Source organism: Pygoscelis adeliae, unplaced genomic scaffold (genome assembly GCF_000699105.1).
Source record: "Pygoscelis adeliae isolate BGI_AS28 unplaced genomic scaffold, ASM69910v1 Scaffold65, whole genome shotgun sequence".
Lineage (NCBI taxonomy): Eukaryota > Metazoa > Chordata > Aves > Sphenisciformes > Spheniscidae > Pygoscelis > Pygoscelis adeliae.
This window is the reverse complement of record NW_008824864.1, coordinates 834,511-845,178: the sequence shown is the minus strand read 5'-3', so window position 1 is coordinate 845,178 and position 10,668 is coordinate 834,511. Positions and strand designations below refer to the sequence as shown.

Here is a 10,668-nt window from a genome sequence, read left to right as displayed (position 1 = left end):
CTGGGGGGGGGGGGGAGAAGATACAACTCAACTATTTGTAAACCAGAACTCTTTTCTGATGAATTATGTAGCTTTCCTGTACAGTATTCAAAAAGTACTTACAAAAGAAAAGAGTGGGAGTTGCATTTCTCAACCTGAAAAGGCCTAAGGCTTTGGGATGACCTTGTTCCAGAGGGGAAAGACTAGGTGAAATCCCACACAGACAGACAGACAGACATTGATTTCAAAGCTGTAGCAATGATTCCTGAACCACAGGGATATCACTTGGATAATTTAATTTTTATGTGGTAGTAGGCTTATTTTCTCATCTAAAGTGTTGTTTAAGGGGAGGGAAGAAAAAAAAAAACCACAACACTTTATTTTAAAATTGTCCAAGTGGCATTTGGAAAAGTTTAACACCCCCCCCCCCCCCCCCCCCCCCAAACTTCATCGAAAATTGCAAAAAGAAAAAAAAGGCACTTCTGCATGGAAAAAGAAAACAACAAAAGCAACCCTGCGATCAATAAATTCTGAAGTTCATCTTTCTGGATGGCTCCAGTTCTAGAATTTCTGGAGCAAGCGTATCTCTTCAGTATCTACAGCAAGCCATAGTGCTGGAAGTAAGGAGGTTTGTCAGCAAGTTCAGCCAGGTGCACTAAACCGCAGGGATAAAAAAGCAGTTCAATGCTGAGCACTTCTAATACTCAGATGATCCCTCAGAAATCTGAAGATAAGCAGCAGCCGAGGCAGAGCAGTCCCAGGGTGGTTTAAAGTGATTAAACAGGAGCACAAACAGCTAGGGAGAAAAGAAAATCTCTTAAATGAAAAGGTTGGCTGGTGAGCTCTTTAACAGGTCTTTTTTTTTCCCTTGAAGGGTTGCTGGAGAGCCCGAGCAGAGCGCGGTGCCTGTCCCGGCCTCGGGGTGGCACAACAGGTACGGGAACCACATCTTCTGGGGGGAAGTCCGGCTCCCCGGACCCAAAAGCAAGGTTCCTGGGGCTGCGATTTCTGTGCGTGGTTTAGACTATTAAACGTAAGCTGCTGGCCGGCCTTATTACCTTTGCCCCACTGGAGGAAGCCTGGAGCTGGCTGTCACAACACTGCCCTGCAGCCAGGGATGGGTGGGCTGAGTCCGTCTGGTCGGGGGGGTGAAGAGCACCTCCAGCGCAAGCACCAACCTAGGCAGGTGCACAAGCAAGCTTCATGAACACTTGTGCAGTGAGAACTCATAACTGGCTAAGGAAGAGAAATTCACCAGGAGGCATGGAGGCACCTTTTACTTTTTTCCATTTCAGTTTTTTAGGTCACTTTAGTTTTAACTCTGTTGTGCTGCCTCTCATAAAGAATGGTATTGCATATGGCAGAGCTGCTTTGTCATCCAGTAGCAGCCTCCATCTGGAAAGTCTAAGACAAAAAATGGGTTCACAGGGCCCAGTTTCCTCTCTCAGGCAGCACCAGTGAAGAATTGTATTAGACCATCCTCCAACTTAAAGCCTGCACCAGCTCCTGCCCTCACTTGTTCAGCCATCAGACTGTCTCACAACTGTACACTGAAAACATGCAAAAGCTGCCCAAATTGTGGTCTAGAAATATCTTCAGGCTCTGTTTAGGCTGTTAACGGCTCTGGGTGACTACCATCCACTGCGAACACAGATGTAGATGTCATTGTTTGGTACCTAAATCCTTGGTTTCCCAGCTATCACAGTAACCACACCATCACTCCATACATCACAGTGGTTTGATTTAAATTATGCTTTTTCAAATGAAGAAAGTAAGCAGGGTGGTACCTTTCCTTCCTGTAAGAGGACACCCTACGGGGCAGATCACAACACTGTCAAGGGAGAGGCCTGAGAAAGAGGCAGCAGCTATACAACAAAATCACTTAGTACTTCTGTGGGAATTAAGGTAGGAAGGGACTTCTTGAGGTCATCTAGGTCAATTCCCTAGGCCATAACTTCAAACTTAGATGAGGTTTCTCAAAACTTAACTAGTTTGAAACTCTCCATGGATGGAGATTTCACTGCCTCTTGGAGCTTTGCCAACATTGAACCACTCTCATGGTAAAAATGTTTTTTCTTACATCACATCAGAGAAGATACAGGAGTCGTCATTACAAACTTGAAATTGCAGGCTCAGAACTTTTTACTTCCAACACAAGAAGATTTAGACTAGAGCTATGCACAGCTGAATGCCTGGACAGAAATCTAAAATTAGTAATACCTTCTCTAGCTTCAAATCTACATTAAGACCGTCTCGTGCTGCAAATGTCTGAAATACACAGGTTTCTGCCTGAAGACAGCATGCAAGGGTTTGCAGATAAAGAATTTTAAAAACCCAAAATAATAAAAACTTCCTGATCACAATCTCTAAGAGAGAGAGAAAATGAATATCCACATGTAGTTTCATTTGCCGACTACCTCTTAACATCCCATTCAGACCAAATAAAATCCCATCAGCTGTTCTTGGCCCTTAAGATAAACATGCTGCATTACTTCTACAGTTTTCTGTAACTTTAAAGTCCCCAGTGAAAATATTATCAGAACTGATACATTTTTGTTTAAAATCTGTATAATGCTGACCATATTCTCAGGAGAAAAGGCTTTGCACATTTATAAGCAGGGAATACAAGTTTTTACACTGTGAAGCTAGATTGCAAGAAACTGGCAGTTTCCCTGTTGAGCCTTCACAACCAGAAGGATAGAGGTTCCTCCTGCAAGACAAGAGAGGAAAATGCATATCTAATTTCAGCTGAGTGTTAAGACAGCAGCAAAGTTCCCCCAGTCAGGTCTGCCTGCTGGTATGTTAAATAACACTGGGGTGTGTGGTTCTACCACACTTCTAGCCTAAGCATATTCACTAGCCATTTCTGTGTGTTGTTATCATCAAAAGGTATATCAATATCATTTGTCTTAGCCCCATAAACCTGCAGAGTAACTGCCTTACTCATTTTAACCTTGATTTTTAAAGATGCTTTTGCTGTCTGCTAAAGCCATGACTTATTTGCACACTGAAAATGTATCTGCACACTGCATCCTAGTTGCAGACCTGCAAAGGCTCCCTCACGCAGATACCTGGTGCAGTAATGCAGGGATCATGACTATGATGAGAAATTCTGGCTTTACTCAAAGCCCTGGGAAAGTCACCGTGTGCTTCCTTAGTTTGGGTCAGAACTGCGCTTTTGAAGCTCATCTCCTGATCATACCCATTTACTGTACTTCGAGTCATGTCATGGGACAGTCTCATGGAGGGTGAATCTAATTCCTTCCAGATGAGACTTAATCTTAATGAATTCACCTGCTGCCAAGACTGCCTTCAATCTCCACATCCCCAACAAGCCCTTCCTTTTTCGTGAGTATGTGGTCCAGCAGAACATCTCTCCTCATTGGTTCCTCTACCACTTGGGGTTGGTAGTTGTCATCGGTACTCTCCAGGAACCTCCTGCTTATGTCCTGGTGTGTTATCCCTTCAGCAAATACTGGGGTGGTTGAAGTCCTCCATGAGGACCAGTGCCTGGGAACATGAAGCTGCTCCTATCTCTCTACAGAGGGCCTTATCCACTTGTTCTTACTGGTCAGGTGCTCTATAGCAGATGCCCACTACAATGTCACCCTTACCTGTCCTCTCTTTAATCCTCACCCATAAGGTCTCAGTTGGCCGCTCATCCATCCCCAGGAAGAGCTCCAGGCACTCCAGCTGTTTTCTCACATAAAGGGCAACTCCTGGTCTTCCCAGCCCGTCCTTCCTAAAGAGTCTGTATCCCTCCATTGCAACACTCCAGTCATGGGAACCATCCCACCACTTCTCCGTGATCCCAGTGGGGTCACAGGCCTGGAACTGCACACACATCTCTAACTCATCATGTTTATTCCCCACGCTGTGTGATTGGTGCACGGGCACTTCAAAGAGGCATGCTCTTTTCCCAGAAAGGGTCTGTTCCCCGCCTCCCCCCCAGTAGTGCCTTGTGAGAACTTCCTTGCTTACATGCAGATGCTTGAGATGACCCCACTTAAGCCTTGATTTGTTGATTTTGTCTTCCCTTTTGTACACATCACCCCAGTCCCTTCGCTTGTCAGCCCTGTCCATCACTCTCTCACAGGGCTGCTGTTAACTCTCCCTCCCACACAATTCCTAATTTAAGACCTTTTTATCAGGTCAGCCATCCTGCTGGCAAAGATGCCTTTGTCCCACTTAGTGAGGTGGATCCCATCTCTCCCAAGTAGATGTTGATCCTCAAACAGGGTCCCATGGTTCAAATCAAAATCTTGTCGCTGACACCAGCTCTGCAACCGATTGTTGACACACAGTCCCCTCCTCTTCCCCTCTCCAACAGGACTGAAGAGAACACCACCTGGGTTCCCATGCCTCTGACTATCACCCCCATGCCCCTGACTATCTCTCTTTCTCTCATCCTCTCTGATGCTGCACAGCCAGCTGATTTCCTCCCATCACTCCTCCACTTGGTGACACAGCTCTTCAACAACAGCAACACCTCCTGCAGGACAGAAGGCCATCTTTTCCAGCCTCAGAGAAGCCGCAGGCACTCCCTGCGGCCTAGGACTTTGTTTCTTTAGGTGAATAGGGCAAGGGGATCTGGTTGCTTTGTGGTTTGGTTTATTCTTTTCTCATTGCCAAAAATATCTGGAGTTGAAACCAGAAACTGTCACTTCTAGAAGGACTGCTTATTTGGCTGTGATAATGAAGAGCCATATCATTATTTCATTAAACAGGCTTCTTCAGAAAGATTGGGAAATGAATCAAAAAATTGGGTGAACTGGTGGACTGGAATTATAGAAATGAGATTAAATTCTGTAGTATAAAGTATAAGAGTGTATAGTTAGAGATCAATAAGAATTTCTCCTCTCTACTGTGTGTTCATAGACTGGAAAAGAATGAAGATGAGGACTCCATATACTGCTTGATTACAGGATGATTACTAGACATCAGTAGGACAAGTCTATGAAAGCAGTTAAGAAAATCCTAGAATGCATCCGGAAAGGTATTTCCAGCAAATAGTAAAATACAAATTACTTTGCACCAGGTATTGGTAAGTCTTCCTTTGCAATACTGGGTATGAATCTAATCCCAGTGTTTGAAGAGGATGAGTTATAACTGTAACAGATGCACAGCAAACACAAGTAGGATGATCTGGGAAGGAGATCACATGAAAATAAACTAAAAAAAATATGCTTACTTTACTTAACCTAACAAAATGAAGTTGAAAAGGAGATGTGATTTCTTCTTTATTTTCCCAGGAGGGAAAATACAAAAGAGGAGGAACTTCTAAGCTAAAAGACAATGTTGGCAGAGGAACATATGGTCTGTTTATTTATACTCCCCAAGGAAGGATGTGGGCTGAAAATCCGGGAGAAGTTTCTAACGATCAGAACTATGAAGTTCTGGAACAGCCTTCCAGGAGTTGGGGGCAAAGGAGCTATTTTTGATACAGAGCTTGACCAGTTCTTAAATTACAGGACTTAAGAGACCACTTGCAATACTGTGAACACAGATATGATGATTAAAGGAGTCATAGGAGGCCTTGTATTCCAGCTCAGAGTCCTGGTCCTCGACACTGCATTGGATTTTTAAAAAGGGGGTGGACGGGGACAGGAGAGAAGAGAGAGAAGGCGAGAGAATAGTGAATGCTTTAACTTTCCAAAAATGATGCTCTAATGTTTCTTAGTGGCAGGTCCTTTTGTAAATAACTTTGCTTATTAAGGTAAAATGAGGCAGAAAGCATAGATCAAGCTCTTTTATTATTGTTAATAATATGGGCCACGTGTATATTTTTATAAGACTGTAGTTGCGAAAAATTCAGGCTGGTAAAGAGCAAATAAACCAACCAGCTATAACACTTGAAAACAGAGAAATTGAAGACAACCTGCAAGAACAAATCTCAAGCATAAGCTTATGTGCTTTTTCTGTACACTCCTAAGACTGCACATACCACTGCAATCTAGCAGTGGACAGAAAATAGCAAGAGTGGTGGACAACTTTCAGCCAGGCCCTAGTACAGTTGCTGCCATCTTTCTCTTTCCACTTGGTGTCTCAGACTTTTCCATCTGCTTCTTTTTATCCTTTTCTTACAGATTTTTTCTTTATGGGGTTGGCTTTTTGGAGTTTTCCTCTTTTGGTCTTCCTCTTGCAACGCACTTTGGAACAGGGAAAGATGTCAAAACTCAGATGGAGGAAAAGAGGATCACGAGACTAGAGCTGATGATGATCGTAGGCCTACAGGCTGTGTGGACTGTGTGTGCGTGAGAAATTACCGTAAACAGTATTCTTGGAAACTACTGTAGAGCAGAGCTGGGAAACACTCACACAGGTTTTTCCACATTATAATTACCAGTCAAAGTTCACGGTATCTTTCCTGTTACTACTAATCTTCTTGAGGTGATGAAGTCACCAGAGCTAAACAAAGGTAAGCCAGGCCCTTTGTCAGAACTGCTACATTTTGACTAAAAACATCGTATGGAAGCAAGTGATGTCTTTATTCAACCTACAATGTGGATTAACATGGCTCTGCCTAATGTGCAAATACTTAATATGTGTGTGACAGCATTCTACATAGTACAGCACTTAGAACATGAAAAGCAAGAAATTTTGTACACTGCCACCAGTCTCTGTTGACAAATACAATGTGTACACACATAATAGTACCTGCAGACAAACACATCCCAGGTCAGCATAATGTTGATATTATATTACCAGAGTCCCATACAAGGGTCTTGAGTGTGGAATATCAGAGAGAGAGCACAAATATAATAGGACATTGTTTCCAGAAGCAGGTTTCCTGTGAACTTGAACAATTATTTCTTTGACTGGAGAACACAAAGACTACTCTTCACATGAACTTAAATAACCCAAAGGACTGAGAAGTAACAACATTCAAGAAGCAATACGAGTTCCCCAGGAGGAACTAAGACGCTGCTCATTGTAAAGAGGCTGCCAAGGCTTGTCCAGACCTCAGACTATTACACCCTCCCCCAGCTCTTCCAAGTGAGCACCAATGATACTGCTGAGGGAGACCTAAAGCATATCAAGTGTGACCACATGACTTAGGAGGCAATGATCAAGGGCATGGGGGACCAGGTGGTGTTCTCCTTGATCCCACCAGTAAGGAATCAGATGGAAGGGCTTGAGGAGGAGTAGATGGATCCTGTAGGTCAGCAACTGTTTGTACAACTGGTGTTGGCAACAAGGTTTTGGCTTCTGTGACCATGGGGCCCTCTCTGAAGATCAATGATAGCTTGGAAGGGACAAGATCCATGTGACCAAGTGGGGAAAAAGTATCTTTGCCAACAGACTGTCCAACCTGATAAGAAGAGCTTTAAAGTAAGAACAATGAAGGAGGGAAAGGGTGACCAGCAATCAAGTGAAGAAGTGGTGGATGGGGTTAGCAAGCAAAGAGTCTGGGATCATGTGAACAGAAGGGACCTTGTAACCAACAAAACAGGGCTGAGGTGGGATCACCTCAAGCATACGCACATAAATAAGGAAGTGTCTGTGGAACAGCATTATGTGGAAAGCTCCCATACCTTTCCTGGGAAACCAGCATGCCAGGGTGCCTCTCTGATGTGCCAGTACACCAATACACGCACCACAGGGCACAGCAGGAGGAATTAGAAGTCTGTGTACAGTTACTGGTCTACACTCTCACTGGTATCACAGAGACATGGGATAGCTCACACAACTGAAATGCTGCAAAAGAATGACCCAGGCTCTTTAGGAAGGAGAGGCCAGGAAGGTGAGGAAGAGGTACCCTTTATATGAGAGCGCCATGGGGATGCATGGAGCTCTGTCTAGGAAAGGGTGATGAGCCAGCCAAGAGCTTATGGGCCAGGACTAGTGGGCAGACCAACATGGGTGACATTGTTGTGGGTGTCTGCTACAGACTGCCTGATCAAGCAGAAGGAGTATATGAGGCCTTCTTCAGACAAGTGGAAGAAGCCCCATGTTCACAGTCTCTGGTCTTCATGGGGGACTTTTACCACGCTGATAGCTTCTGGAGGGACAACACAGCAGGGCATAAGCAATCCAGGCGGTCTCTGGAATGCATCAATGACAATTTCCTAACATAGGCGATTGAGGAGAAAACACGGAGAGGCACTCTGCTAGACCATATGTACAAAAGAGGAAGGATTGATCAGGAATGTGAAGGTTGGGAGCAGTCTTGGCTGCCTGGGGAGGAAAACTCCATGCACCAATAAACGCTGTGGGTGGACTGGCTGGAAAGCAGACTTGCAGAGAGCATTCTGGGGTTCATGGTGGACAGCAGGATGACCATAAGCCAGCAACATGCCTTGGTGGCAGAGAAAGCCAACAGCATCCTGGGCTGCATAAGGAAGATTGTTGCCAGCAGTTTGAGGCAGGTCATCCTTCCTCTCTACTCACCACTGGTGTAGTGATCCTGACCAGGAGAGCACAGTACACAGGAGAGTTAGTGATCTACATATCACTTGAGCAGGCGCAGGTCTGTGCTGTGCTGCACGTGCAGTGTGGCCTTTAGGCCATGTCATGCTGCACAAATCTCTTGACCGCAGGATGAGCTCAGCCTGCAGGCAGCTTCCACTTGGCACTAGCGATTGTACCACCTGCCTGGCTTTGCCTTTATCTAAATGTGCAGCAAGAAGTTCTCGTGCAAACATCCCTTTTGTCTGACAGTAGAAATGTTGAATAGAGTTGTCTTCTTTTAAGAAAATCCTATAGTAACTCAAATGATAAAAATGGGGTAACCCTTTCTATGGACGGGGTCTGCATGGTGTGCTGATTGGAAGCTCATTTAATGCTGCGCAGCTTGGGGTTCCCAGCATCTGAAGGGACCTAAGATTACTTATACTTTCTTTATAGCGTTAGCTCTAATAAATAGTATTTTAAATTATACTTTACAGAGTCTGAGTGCCTGTCTTACTGGGATCACAAAAACCCAGCACCTCCTGTTGCAGAACAACTGGTGAAGACATATCTGCAGTGCTGCGTCCAGCTCTGGGCTCCCTAGTACAAGAGAGGAATAGACTTACTGGAGCAAGTAGAGCACAGGGCCACAAAGATGGTTAAGGGACAGCCCAGCCTGGAGAAGTGAAGACTTGGGCTGGGGTGTCTCATCACTATGTACAAATATATGATGGGAGGGCATAAAGAAGACAGAGCCAGACTCTTCTTAGTGGTGGCATGTGTCTGGACAAGAGGCAATGGGATCAAACTGAAATACAATTCTACCTGAAGGCAAGAAAAAACTTTTTTACTATGAGGGTGGACAAACGCTGGAACAGGTTTTCCAGAGAGTTTGTGGAGCCTCCATCCTTAGAGATATTCAAAACCCAGTTGGACACAGTTCTGGGCAACCAGCTGTAGCTGAAGCTGCTTTGAGAAGGAGGACTGGACTCCAAGGTCACTTTCGACCTCAACTCTTCAGTGATTCTGTGAACTCCCTGTTGGTGATGTGGCAGCACAAAGCAGTGCAAGAAAGAAAAAGGTGGGATCTTATCAAGGCCACAGAGCTTCTGGTGAGCTACAGAGCTGGTCTCAGCCACATTGTCCCATGAAATGTCTGCCAGCGAACTCGGGTTGCTCTGGGGATACAACCTGGAAAAGGATGGAAAGGCCAAGCATTCTCAATGTTTTCTTTCTGGATAGGCCGCTCTTTAGATGCCCCTCAGTGCATCACAAGACTAGGATGGTTTGAACAGTTAGGGAACTGAGGCCTTTGGAAAGCTGCAGGGGATACTGTCACAGAACAGTGCAGGAACAAGCCGTGGTCTGTTGCATGATGAGAGCAACATCAAAGTACTTACAAACATCAAGAACAAGAGAAGAAACAAGGCACTTTTCTGTATCAGCAGGCACCCTAGAGCAGCATGAAGGATAACTTGGGACAGTCTGTCTGAGTAGACAAGTCAGAGACTGAGAGATGAAAGGGGCAGTTGCTGAAACTGAGAAAATAAGTAGCTACAAGCAGGTATTTAAAGCTCTGAAAAGATTTGAGGATTAAGTGGCTCTGCTTTTAATGAGAGCGGGTAAATCTCATTAAAACTAAAACATTAAAACACTGTTATAGAACAGGAAATATCAAACACTGTACTTAATCTCCTCGCAAGGTGAAACACGCCCTGTATTCCAGTGGTTAAGAGTTGCATTTTAACTAGCAATTAAAGTGTTAAAGTTTTACTTTGGTTTCCTGTCATAATTTTAATAGGTCTGACTAAATATCCCTTATTTCTTCAGATGTCTGAACTGAATGGTTTAACTGCATCAGGAACAATCGTATGAGTGTAGCTGCCCAAAGGTCCAACAGATGGTCAGCAAGTTTTACAAACCAAAGGTGCGCGATGTCACAGAAATACCTTCCACTTCTTCCTCATCAGAGCTACACCTATACTTCATACACAGTGGAGAGGTGTCACTGCCTCTTTCTCACCCCATGAAAGGCACAATCAGTCAGCATCTTTTGTGACCTGCAAACTAGCCATGGTTGACAAGTATGTATCTCTCTACCAGGCAGAAGATGGAGGGTTGTGGCATTACGCTGCTGCCAGAGATGGCTTGAGATCCCTGCATTGGTCAAAGCCCTGGCTCAAGCTGTCTTCTCATCCACAATGCAACAAAGCAGCCCCTTTCCTCATCATGGGTTTGAACTTGCATGTTGAGGTTTCATGAGTCAAGCCAGAAGACAGTCAGCAGACCCACCAAAGG

General features: G+C 44.7%; 1 protein-coding gene across 1 annotated transcript in view; it reads right to left on the bottom strand.

The window, feature by feature from the left end:
* The window catches only part of LOC103917250 (potassium voltage-gated channel subfamily A member 6-like), a 35,310-nt gene extending 31,485 nt beyond the window's left edge, over positions 1-3,825 (bottom strand). Inside the window, 1 exon segment of the mRNA XM_009324364.1 lies at positions 3,594-3,825. Within this exon segment, the coding sequence (XP_009322639.1) occupies positions 3,594-3,825 (232 nt within the window).
* Between the last annotated feature and the right edge of the window lie 6,843 nt (positions 3,826-10,668).